Raw genomic sequence first — 12,290 nt, forward strand, 5'->3', positions numbered from 1 at the left:
TAATTATTTTGTGTGATGGGGTTTACATAAGACGAAGGGGGACGTTTTTTGTTTTCAATAAATATTGTGTGAATTGCCGCTGCTTGGGCTGCAGTGCAGTCATGAGTTTGAGCGGTCTTCTTGTTGTTGTTTCCGTTATGCGTCTCCGCTGTACATTTTGTGCGTCGCTCCACATACTCTGCTCCCTCTTTTCCACGTCTTTGCTTTGTGTTGCTGCAGGCACACACAACCACACACACACAAGATGCACGTTGCAGTGGATATGAATGCACCTTTTGTGGTGCATGCTGGCAGTTGCGTGTGGCGGCTGTTGTCTTCTTCCGTGGCCATGAGGAGAGGGAGAGAGGGAGCGCACCCGGAGACTATTTTCCTGCGGGTGTGATGCACCGCGTGTGACTGCGCTGAGTTGGGCTCCGTGTCCCATTGATGGCGGGATGGCAGGAAATTTTGTGCCGCGTGATGGATGGATGAGGGTTCGCTTGCTCCGTGTGCGCCGTGTGGTGGCCGCGGTGTTTTGCCATTTCCCTGGGGCTGCGGGAATGAGCTGGGGGAGATGGTGGTGGATGTCTTCTCCTCCTGCATGGTGGGTGGCTGCTGGCGTTGTGTGCCTTCCTTGCGTGGATGCCGTCTCGTGGTGTGTGAACTGTGCGGCTGGGCCTGCTGCCCTCTCCTCATGTTGTCTGCGCTCTCTCGCTGTATCCGCTGTGCTCCGTCCCTCTCCCTCTCGTTCCATTCTTTTCCTTCCGTCTCACCGATCAGCTGACTGACACCGGCGACTCCACTACGGGCGATGATGACTGCGATGGTGACGGTGCGGCGCCGTGTTGGTCCTTGCGCTCTTGTGCTGCTGCCGCTCGTCCGTGTGCGTGACGGTGACAGGAGACAATAATAATGATAACAGCCGTCCTCCCAGCCCTGAGCTAGGGAAACCGGATCCTACAAGAATATGCCTGGTGCACTACAGCCATATGGTGGGGAGACCGGTGTGCCAGAGAGAGAGAGTGGGAGAGACAGCGAGGAGGGTTTGAGAAGTCCAGGACCTTCGTTGCAAAGGAAGCAGGCACAGCCATCACTGGACAGACACGAGTTCCGCCAGAGTCACTGAGTTCGGCTAGCGATAATCCAGAGCCACCAGGTTTGGCAACTCAGTCTCCACACACACACAAGGCGCGACCGGTATGTCAGATGCACAAAATAAAAGGAGCAGTAAAATACACGAGGCGATGAAAATCATAAGGCACGGATATCAAATCAGAAGATCAAAATGCCAAATAGTACCATCAATAAGACTACAACAACGCTTTGGCTCAACCGACCGCCTCAACGTGGTGCCGGGGTGCAGTACTCTTTGCTAGCGAGGAAGCTAAGCGCCTGCTGCCCATCTGCTGCCCGCGGAGAGGTGGCGGACGCCGAACAAACGGGTCGGAAGGGCACCAGATGGAGCCATTTGTAATGGTTGTCCGCTGAGCGGTGTTTTCATCCGCTGCTGAATTCCATCGGCGCTTATCAGTGCTATAAATACCGTTTGCGTGCCGTATGTGACGCGCAACGACAAAAGCTACTGCTAAGCGGAGGCATTGAGCAGCACCCAGGCCCCATAGCAGTACTCCAGATGAACTTTTCTTGCCTCACGCCGTCAAAACTCGCAACATTAATGGCGCAAGGAGCAGACATAATAGCCATCCAGGAGACTTGGAAGTCGTCGGAGCAGATCGCCAGCATGCACACTGGAGATTATGTGCTCTATGCACAGTCGCGCATCGGCAAGGGAGGCGGTGTGGCGGTGCTGGTGCGTACGACTCTCCGCTCCAAGCGTATACCTCTCACCATCCCCCAGCATGACACCAGCCTTGAAGTGGTGGTGGTCCAGGTTGCTCTGGACCAGAACCGTGATCTTATTGTAGCGAGTGCCTATATGAGACCACCACCGCAAGTAACGCAATCCTTCAGGCGGTTAGTAAACTGCCTTCCAGCCTCGTCGCCGCTCCTGCTGTGCGGGGATTTCAACACGCATCACCCACAGTGGGAGCCATTCTTGGAGACTTCTCCAAGCGAGGTTGCCGCAGCATTTTTAGAACTGTGCACGGATGCGGGACTCACCTTGGTTAACACCCCTGGTGAGATCACGTATGCCCGTGGCACAAGAGAACGATCCTGTATCGATCTGACATGGTCAAAGCATCTGACTGTGTCGCCGCTTAGTGATCATTATATGCTGACATTCACGCTGCATCAGGCGTTTAAGGATACCATACCTTCGGCACCTAGGATATTCCACAGTTGGGGGAAGTGCAAGTGGGATTTATTCGTCAAGGACTTCGACGCACAACTTCCGGCATACGACTATAAAAAGCTGTCCACCGGCATTAAGGCCTTCACGAGAGCGCTTATAACTTCGTATCGACGACATTGCCCCCGCGGCATGCACAAGGACGGTCCCAGGCTTCGGGACGACACTCTCATGGAGGCCGAGCGGATTGCTGCCGACAGCAAGGCCCGCTATCTGCAGTTACCGACGCCCGACCGTGAGGCAGAAATGCAACGGACAAGGAGTCAATTCTTCCTCCTACTCCGAGAGCGCTTGCGCAACACGTATCCACGTCGCATCAGCAAGTTAAATCCAGGCGAGCCACTCGCATGGAAATACATTTCCGGACGAAAAAAGGCACCACTTCCATCTCCCACATCAATTTTGTTAGGAGATGGTCAACGCACTTACAAAACAGCAAGGAGAGCAGCGAATGCTCTCAATCGCATCTTTCTTCCACTTCACCCCTCTCAAAGGGCAGTAAGGCCTTCGAAAGGCATCAACAGACGGAGTGCATCTTTGAGCATTAATGCTTCTTTTATTTTTGGACCACAGAACAGCAACGAGTCTATCTTTACATTTACATCAGGGTTTTGTCACTGCCCTCTTGATGCACCTTTTAATTCTACGGAACTGCTTGCTGCGCTACGTAATACGCCGTATGGCAAGGCCCCCGGACCGGATGAAGTCCACAGTGAGGCACTGCGACATATTTCGTCAAAGGGCCTCCGATTCCTTCTTCGCCGCATTAACCACAGCTGGACGACCGGTACGATTCCGGCTGAGTGGAGAAGCGCTACCATCGTTCCACTCTTAAAAACCGGCAAGTCGCCGGAACTGCTTGAGTCATATCGACCCATCAGCCTTACTTCCATTGTGAGTAAGGTTGCTGAGAAAATGGTACTGAAGAGATTGCTTTGGGTGTGGACGCCACACCCCCACCAGTATGCATATCGTAGTGTGCGTACCACGACGATGCAGCTGGCACACCTGATACACGAAGTGGAGCATAATAGAAATCATTATTTCCAAGTGAGCCTTCCCGAGAAGAGCGGTATTGGCAATCAACTCCACTACAGACCCCATCGGACCCTGCTGGTGTTGGTTGACTTCAGCAAGGCCTTTGACCCCATAGATCATCGAGTCCTCAGTCGCTTGCTGGCTAATATTCCGGGGGTGAATTGTAGAAGGTGGCTTAGAAAATTTCTATGTGGTCGCTACGCGAGGACACGAGTTGGTCACAGACACAGCGATCGGCGTCCCATGCTGCGAGGAGTTCCTCAGGGGTCCGTGCTGGGACCGTATTTGTTCTCCCTTTACGCACACCCACTTCTCAATCTGCTGAACAGCTTTGCGGGTGCCACAGCAGACATGTATGCGGACGACCTCTCTATTATCGTTAGGGGCAGTCCCGGGAACACGCCATTCCCACTGCCAACATGGTTCTTAAAAAGTTGCATGCGTGGAGTCAGGAAAATGGCCTGGCCATCAACCCGTCAAAGCGTGAAGCTGCTTGGTTCACACTCTCCACGCACACGGAGTCAGATTATGATCGTGAAGGAAGGTGGCCCCTGGTAGTGGCTGGATGTCAAATCCCAGTCATGACCATGGGGGCATCGCGAACTACGAAGCTTCTCGGCATGGATCTCGATCCGCGACTGACGCTAAATGTGGCGGCCACCAAGCAATGCGCTGCCACTTCGCAACGGATATCGCAGCTACGCTGCATAGCGCATAAAGAGGCGGGACCATCTCCACATGACCTACGCACGTTCATCATCGGATATGGTGCTTCCAAATTACGCTATGGCAGCGAGCTCATATGGGCAGTAGCGACGGATTCAGCGAAGAATGAGATGCAGAAGACATACGCAACTCTGGCACGCATTGTCAGCGGAGTTCCGAGCACTGTCGACCCGGAGTCCGCGCTACTGGAGGCTAATATGCCGCCGCTCCACGTCCTTTGCCTGCGCGTGCGGCTCTCAATATTTGAGAACACACGCGCATGTCAGATGGACTGGATGCGGAGACCCCCGCCTGAGCCACCGCCTCGCGCTGTTTTACGCATCTCGCCATTATCTCGGGACGAGCTATATGCCTTTGTAGACGCATACACAAAGGACTATGGCATCACTGAGAGCTCACCACGCGAAGAGCGGTTCTTTCGCAGCTCCATTCCTCCCTGGTTTGCGGCCTCCGCTCACCGGGTCACCATCGCCGTGGAACTTCCGATAGACCTCTCAATAACTGACGAAGAAGAGCTGATACGGGAAAAGCGCAGAGTCAGCGAAGAGGCTCTAGCGCCGCACCGCCATCGTTCGTGGATACTTGCGACCGATGGCGGTGTCGACGTTCCCAAGTCAGCAGGGGTTGGAAAGCTGCTTTCATCCCTCAATTCATCGGAGATAATAGAAAAGGCCAGTATAAACTGCGGTGCACGCCCATGCAGCTACAGGACGGAATCCCGTGCGCTGCTTCTAGCCCTGGAGAAGCTGATGATCCCTCGTATCCAGTACAGGCGTAAAACCCTGCTTGTGGTTACGGACAGTCAGTCTCTTCTAGCGGCTCTAAACAAGGGCCCGCTCAGTCAGACAGACTGGACGGAGGATCAGATCTGGCAGCGTCTCCTGACACTGGCGTGTGCTGGCTGGTCCGTGCACCTGCAGTTTTGTTACGGACATTGCGGAGTACATGCTAACGAGCCTGCAGATCAGTATGCGACGCAGACTATGGAAAGTGGACATTACACGGAGCAAGGAACCGCACCTTTATGGCATACGGATCTGCTGACATGTTTTACTACCCAGCTCACCAACAAGTGGCGTGGTACCATTCGTCAAGACACTCATCGCTACTTGCTTTGCGGCACAAGGCCATCCGATCTCAGCGGTAAGGACCTAATCACTCAGGAAGTTCTCCACCGTCAGGAACTGGTTCACCTCGCAAGGGCAAGGTGCGGGGAATCTGAGCTCTGGGGCCGACTATACTGGGCTGTGAGAGATTGCACGAACCAATGCCGATTCTGCAACATCTCACCGGAACAGTCTGCATATATGCGCTCTAACAACGATCCAACTGCACCGGGGACGGACACTGTTCCCCCGTCGGCGAGGGAGGAAGACGTCTCTCCAGTAAGGAGACGGACCCTCACACGCCGTCGGAAGGAGAAATGTCCGCACTGTGATTCCACATTGACGGGATTCTCGAATCTCGTCAGTCACTGTCGGTCATTTCGTCCGGAACATCCTCCACCGCTTCCCGAGCTCAAATGTGATTTCTGTGACATGGTCTTCCCCACACGGAGAAGCACCGCACAGCACAGAAGTCGCTGCGCACACAACCCAGACGCCACACGACATCGAAACAGCAGTGCCAGGAGGCGATCTCTGCTGCCGCAGGATCAGCCAGCTTCCACAAGCATGCCAATCGGACCGCAGGAAACCTTGCACCATCTGCTTCTAGAATGTCCAGGCACCTTGGCTGTGCGCCGACGGCTGGGCATTGAACAGGACCTTCGCCTCGGAAAGTTCTCTCAATGGCAGCTGCTTCATAGCAGGAAACTCATTTTGCTGCTCGACCACCTCTTCGGCACTCAGATGGCATTGTATAGCTAGACGCGCTGGTAAGAGTAGGAAAAAAAATATAATGACCTCATGACGTCCAATACCACCGATGTGTACGGGCGATGGGACTGTATCCATGGTCCTCGAGCACACGCCCCGCCACTAAGGAGCCCACAAACAGCGGTGCGTGCAGCAGCGCCACAGAAACCACATCTCCTTTAAACAAAAAAAAGATCTAAGAGAGTAAAGACGTCTGGTTCGAAGGTGACTTGTTCTTGCCGACGGTGAGCAGCGGCGAATGTATCACCTCGTGTGTGGAAACACCACTGCTGCCTCTGCTTTTGGGACTGTGTGTGGTTGTGGCAGTGTTCTGAGCCACGGAGTGTGGCGTTGCGACTTCTCACGGAGAATATTTGCCGCGTTCCCTACGGGCTTTCTTTTTTTGATGTTCTTTTTAGTGTTGTTTAATGGAACAATGGGAGTACCTTTTTGTTTTACTTAATGGTCGGTTGCTGCGCACCGTCATGAGCGAATTGCTTTCCCTCTTGATTGCTTCTGTTGCCTACACGCGGTACAGGCCCCACGGCTGTGCGTTCCACGGAGGACACAAAAGGAGGAGTGGAGAGACAGGCCGGATGCCGCATAAATGTGTGTGATATTGTGTGGGCTTGTGGAACAGTAATATTTTTTTCCTTGTGCAGGTACTGTACGCATGTACATATAAACACAGTCCTGCTTTGCTGCATGGCGTACGAAATGATGATTCTGCTGAAGTGTATTTTTTTTTTTGGAGGAGACTCCCGTTGGGCACTCAACTACTTTTTTTGTTTTGGTATCGCTTTTTTACTTCTGGTGTGCAGGTCAGTGTGCGTTCCTCTGCGGGGCTGCTGCCGTTGTTTACTGTGCGTATTTCTTTGTGATTTGTCTGTCTCTCTTTGCTTTCACTCTGCGTTGGGGTGTTGTTAGTTTGTGCTGAAGGCTGCACGCGAGTGACAGGAGTGGTGGCGATGATGATGACTGGCCGTGTGCTGCTGGTGTGTGCCCTCTGCGTGCTGTGGTGCGGTGCCGGTAGGGTTTATGCGAGGAACCCTGACAACAATTCACTGGGTGGCTGCATTGCGTCGGGAGGGTTTGGAAGGAAGAAGTCGTTTTTGTCAAACGGATCTATTAAAAACTTATCCACACCGCTTTTGCTGTCAGCATCGTTTATCTCTGCTATACAAGCCGAAGCTCGTGAAGAAGTTCCTTCTGCAGGAGTTACTAATTTACCTTTAAGTGGATCCACGGGTCTTAGTCCTGCTTTTTCCGATCTTGGTACCTCCAGTCCCCGTCCCACTGTTCCTGTTCCTGGTGCTGATGTTTCCGCTCATGTTCCTGCTATTCCCGGCCGTGTTCCTGCTACTCCTGGTCCTGCCGGTCATGGTCATGGTCCTGTTGGTCCCGGTCTTCGTGCTGCTATTCCCGGTGTTGATGTTCCCAGTGATGGCCCTGGTGCTATTCCTGCTGTTTCCGGTGTTCGTGCTGCTGATGCTCCTACTCCTGGTGTTGCTGTTCGCAGTGATGGTGCTGCTGCTTTTTCCGGTCTTGGTGCTGCTGGTCTTGGCGCTGCTGGTCCTGGTCCTCTTCGTGATCCTGCTTTTCCAGGTCCTGATGCTAATATTCGTGGTTCTGTTGCTCCCGGTCATGGTACTCCTATTACTGGTGCTGCTGGTCCCGGTGCTGCTGCTTTTTCCAGTCTTGGTGCTGCTATTCATGATGCTGCTGATCCCGGTGCTGCCATTCCTGGTGCTATTCCTGGCCCTAGTTCTGTTCGTGGTGCTGCTGTTCATGGTCCTGCTGGTCCCAGTGATGGACCTGCTGGTACCGATCATGTTCCTGCTTTTTCCGGTCTTGTTCCTGCTGGTCCCGGTGCTGGCCATTCTGTTGGTGGTGGAAGCAAACCTCCGGACTCTCGCTCTGTCGTTATTTCCTCAAGTCAAGGTGGCAATGGAAAAACAGCCCCGGTCAGTGTTTTATCCGATGAGCAGATTGCATCCCCAAAAGAAGTTTTGGCACAAAAAGAAACAGGGAGTGAGGGCACCTCTTCGCCCGAAGGACAGCCAACGGTGTCATCCAACAACGAAAAGCAACGAAACAATTCTGCCTCAGCAGGGGGTCACAGTCTTGGCCACGACGCCGCGGGAGACGAGCTCCAAGACTCTTTGGAAGAACAAAAGAAAAATGACCATTCACAAACGAACGAGACAAAAAAATCATCAGGAGACCAAAATACAGAATCCCAAAGCAGTGGAGGAGCACTCTCGGAAGTATCCAACACAACAACGCATGGGATAAAAACTCAACAGCCAAAGACAAATTCAGCAAATGAGAAGAACTACAGTCAAAACACGGATGCATCCCACACCACCTCCCCTCTTTTGCTTCTTTTTGTTGTTGCGTGTGCTGCTGCTGCTGCGGTGGTGGCCGCGTGAGAGTGAGGGAGAGAGAGCCGTGCACCGCCCGCACACACACTCGTCCTTCTCTCTGTGTGTGTGTCCCCTTGCATGGACTCTCGCCCTCACCTCACCCCACGAGACACACACAATAATGTGCCCATTGTATATATGCATGCACACCCATGCAGGCCCGTTGGTGCTCTCTTTTGCACGACACGCACCGCTGCCGTCCTGCCTGGCTGCATGGGCGGAGCACCGTAACTGTTTCTGTTTTGTTTTTATTGCATTGAGTGGGCGACCTCTCTCTCTCTCCCTGTGTGTGTGTGTTTTGCTTTACGGGAGTAATGAGAGTGTGTGTGCGCTGGTCGTCCTACGCTTCGGCTTTTTGTTTTGAATCTTTAATTTCTGTTGTGGTTGGGTGCACTCCTTTTACTTTCATTGATTGGTGACTTGATTAAACTGCGGACGGCTGAATTTTCCCTTTTGTATTCTCCTGTTCTTTGTTTCTTCCCACGCAATCGGTCCTTGTTGCTTCAGCGAGCCACGAAATATTTGCCTAACACCCACATCAATGGCTTACTTGCTCTACACCCCACATTAGTTTGAGACGCTGGTGCTGCTGCATGTGATGATGTTTATGGTGTGATTGCCAGCGGGTGCTTTGCTGTCACTTTGACGTACCCTCGATTTGTTGAATATGTGATGCGTGCCGACAGCACGAATTGGATCCGCGTTGTTGTGAGGGACGCACCCTTTTGAGCAGTTGGTGCGCTGCAGCCATACACCGTCATTGGGAGGGATGGACGCCCATCCGCATCAACGTATCCACAAGGGACCTGGATGATACCGGGAAGCATTGGATCTCAGAGCGTTACTACGCAATGAATTAATCGAATGACAATCGACACTGTGAAGGTGACTTTGTATCCTCTGCGCACGGGATCATTCTCGAGAATGAATTTGTCCCTGCTGCTGTCAAACCGCATGCGGATCGTCTGCTCGTGCAGCCACTGGAGGGTCCTTTGATTGTGCTCCCATTTGCCACGGGCAGCGTTTGCAGTCGGTTTACGGTGCGTGCTGTGCATTGTTCCACTGGTGTTGCCAATGCTGACATGGTGCTCTCCGCGGCAGAGCGCTGTCGGTGGTGGTGCACTCGACGACTGCCGTGATGGCTGCGAGGGAGCACCACGACTGCGACGACATTGATGGCATGGAGCTGCAGGATGGCGATGGGGACGGGAGGACGCTGGACTCGCACTGGTCGCAGCGCCACGCGAATGATGAGTGGATGGCACCGATTAGTTGTGTCGTCTGCCGCACGGAGCTGACGCTGGCCGCATCGGCTGACCTGGGCTGCATGAGGGTGAAGTGGGAGATGGTGGAGCCGATGCGCTGGTGGAGGAATTCGTGCTGTGCGCTGCTGCAGAGGAAGTGCTCCGCACCGAACATGAGTGAATATTCCCAGATGTTCAGTGAAGCGGGCATTAATGCCAGACGCTGCAAGTTGGATCGGTATTCCAGTGGTTGGTGTGTAGACGAAGTATCCATGAAGGGTCAGCAAAACGTCCGATGGACAGTTGCCCCATCACTGGTCCCGCACTGGATGTGAGAGATGCTGCCGCTGTTATTTGGAGGGGAGAATATTTGTCTGCGGTGCCTGGTGACATGCCCTCTTCGTGGTGTCTGGACACGCTTCCCACCAACACGACGGCTGCGAGGGACCCGGAAGAAACATACATCTCGGTGCTGTCATGCATGCGGCATTGCGGTGCCTCGGCATGCGGGTGCGTCTGAGAGTGACTGAAGAGGGCAACGCCCGCTGTGCCCCATGCACGGCCGAGGCGACGATTACGTGGGTTGCTCCGCCCTACGACGAGGGAAAAGCTATTTTCCGTGACCACGCGCAGGTGTGCACGATATCCGTCACCAGCGGCAGGCTGCTTCCAGTGGTTCCGTGGGACGGCGATGTGAGAGGGTGTGGAGCAGGACGGTTTCACTGGCATCTACTGAACAAGCTTTGCCACGGGCATCCGTCCCCGATCCAGAGAGCATTGGGACCGGCCGTGGCACACCACCGAAGTATTTGGACACGGCTGCTCCCCAGAAGCATCCGTCGCCAGAGGAGAAGGAGGTTGCCTCCGGTGCCACGACGGCAACGGGGTGCTCTTGCCCAGCGACACCGCGGGTGCGCCGCAGGAGGCGGAGAAGGAGAGCGATCTTCCGGACATCAACGATGTGGCCGCCGATGGTGTGGCGTCTGTTGTCGGACAATCATTAGGAGATGAGGCTGCCAGCGACAAGGCCGGTGGCGGTGCCACAGCCACGGGACCCAAGAGCCCTGATGCCGCTGATGACGCGCAGGGCGCCGTGGACCCTCCGCCGAGGGAGGATGATGCGGCGGTGGTGCGCGGGGTTGGGAGGCAGACATGAAGGACGCCTCGCCTCCGATCCACGGCAGTAACACTGCGGCTGCTGCTTGTCCCTTTCCGCTGGTTCTTCTGCTTGCCGCTGCCGCCGCGGTGCCAACACTCAGCAGTGGGTGCAAGAGAGAAAGGCCTACATCAACTGGCATTTTCCTATCAGTATATATACATACGCTCTGCTTGTCCGTATACTTTGTACCAGGGACATGCTGTATGCACTCTCCTCTTTTGTGTTGTTCGCTGATGTGGCGGCACCACGCGTGTATTATGGGTTGGGATAAGAAATTGTTTGACTTCTTCCGGAGGATACTGTGGTGTGTTTGTGTGCCTGTGCGAGGGATCTGTGTTGTTTTGATTTCCCTATTTTTATTCAGCTGCCTTGGCATTGTGTAATGATACTTCCCTTCTCCATTATGTGTGTTCTGAATTGTTGCTAGGGCACCGGGAGTGGATGCCTGTGGACGCACGCCGTGGATTATGCGCTACATTGGTGCGAGGGGAGACTGACATAACTGGCGGGATTCAGTAAGGCGTATTCTGCCCACAGACCCTGCAGCTGCAGCAGCCTGAGTGGCGCTTTGCATATGGACGTGTGGATTGTTTCCCTCTTGCGAGGCCTTTCTACTGCGTGTCATTTTCCGCTCGGGTACCGTGCCCGTGGCAGCAGCGGCGGCATCAAAAGGGCTGTGTGCGTGGAGAGTCCTTGATCGAGTGCCTGTCTTACTTCTCTGTTCTGTCGATTGATTGTACCGTGTGCGGGCCAAACGGTTTACATGACGTTCTTCTGACGGCGGGGTCCACGTGACATGATGTTGCGTCGCGTGCTTTGTTGCGGGTGTGTGATTTCCGCAACGGTTTTTGGGCGGTTGACTGTTGGGTCGTTGAGGGCGGCGTGGCGACGGGTGCGGATGGACCCGATTGTGAGCCGTGGCTTTTCGTGCGGGGGAGCCGCGGGAAGGAGGAAGGCAGCGGAGTGATGGACTCACGAGGAGTGCGGTGGCGTGCAGCCATGAAGATTGGCGACAGGGACTCACTGCCGCTGTGAGTTGCCGTGTGTGGTGTTTGTTTCTGTTATTATTACTTGCGTTGTTGGATGTGGCCGCTGTGGGGGAAGACTGTTTTTTGTTTCTTTTTCACGCCGTTTTGGGATTCTTTTCTGCACCGGCATCACTGTGTTCCTGCCGTACTGTTGCGCCCTCTTTCCCTTCCATTTTGGGGGCAGCTGCGGGTGGGTTTTACACGCCGTGGAGTTGTGTGCCGTGCTGTCCGGTGTTTCATTGTTGCCTGTTCTTCCTGCGTGCACGCGTCCCCCATGCTCATGACAACAACCCTCATGCAAACGCTACTCCTCCTTTTCCATGCTGCTGATGTGTGTGCTCTTCTCCTCCTCTCTTTGTCCCTCCCTAGACTGTGTGTGCAGCCGTGATGATGACGATGACTGGCCGTGTGCTGCTGGTGTGTGCCCTCTGCGTGCTGTGGTGCGGTGCCGGCGGTGGTGGATGTTCTGAAACACCTCAAGTTTCTCAAGACATTACGCCCGTCAATGACGATGATTCTAAAA

The 12,290-nt window shown here is 54.2% G+C and overlaps 2 protein-coding genes and 1 pseudogene across 2 annotated transcripts, besides 4 other annotated features; all 3 read left to right on the plus strand.

Moving 5' to 3' along the window:
• Window positions 1-12,290: part of a sequence feature (areas not merged during assembly with more than two copies in the genome that could not be assigned to a particular haplotype) that runs on past the window's edge.
• Window positions 1,301-5,949: a mobile genetic element.
• Window positions 6,879-8,342, plus strand: Tc00.1047053503491.19 (mucin-associated surface protein (MASP), putative; the record flags this gene model as incomplete). The annotated part of the gene is made up of 1 exon (XM_802367.1): window positions 6,879-8,342. One exon carries the CDS (start codon window positions 6,879-6,881, stop codon window positions 8,340-8,342), a length of 1,464 nt encoding a protein of 487 aa, XP_807460.1.
• Window positions 7,322-7,488: a microsatellite.
• Window positions 7,540-7,710: a microsatellite.
• Window positions 9,475-9,915, plus strand: Tc00.1047053503491.29 (annotated as a pseudogene).
• On the plus strand, window positions 12,155-12,290 carry Tc00.1047053503491.39 (mucin-associated surface protein (MASP), putative; the record flags this gene model as incomplete). Its single annotated transcript, XM_802368.1, has 1 exon — window positions 12,155-12,290. A coding segment is annotated over one exon (136 nt), but the record flags the coding sequence as incomplete, so codon positions are not given.

This window comes from Trypanosoma cruzi, genomic scaffold (assembly GCF_000209065.1).
Source record: "Trypanosoma cruzi strain CL Brener 1047053516763 genomic scaffold, whole genome shotgun sequence".
Classification (NCBI taxonomy): Eukaryota; Euglenozoa; class Kinetoplastea; order Trypanosomatida; family Trypanosomatidae; genus Trypanosoma; species Trypanosoma cruzi.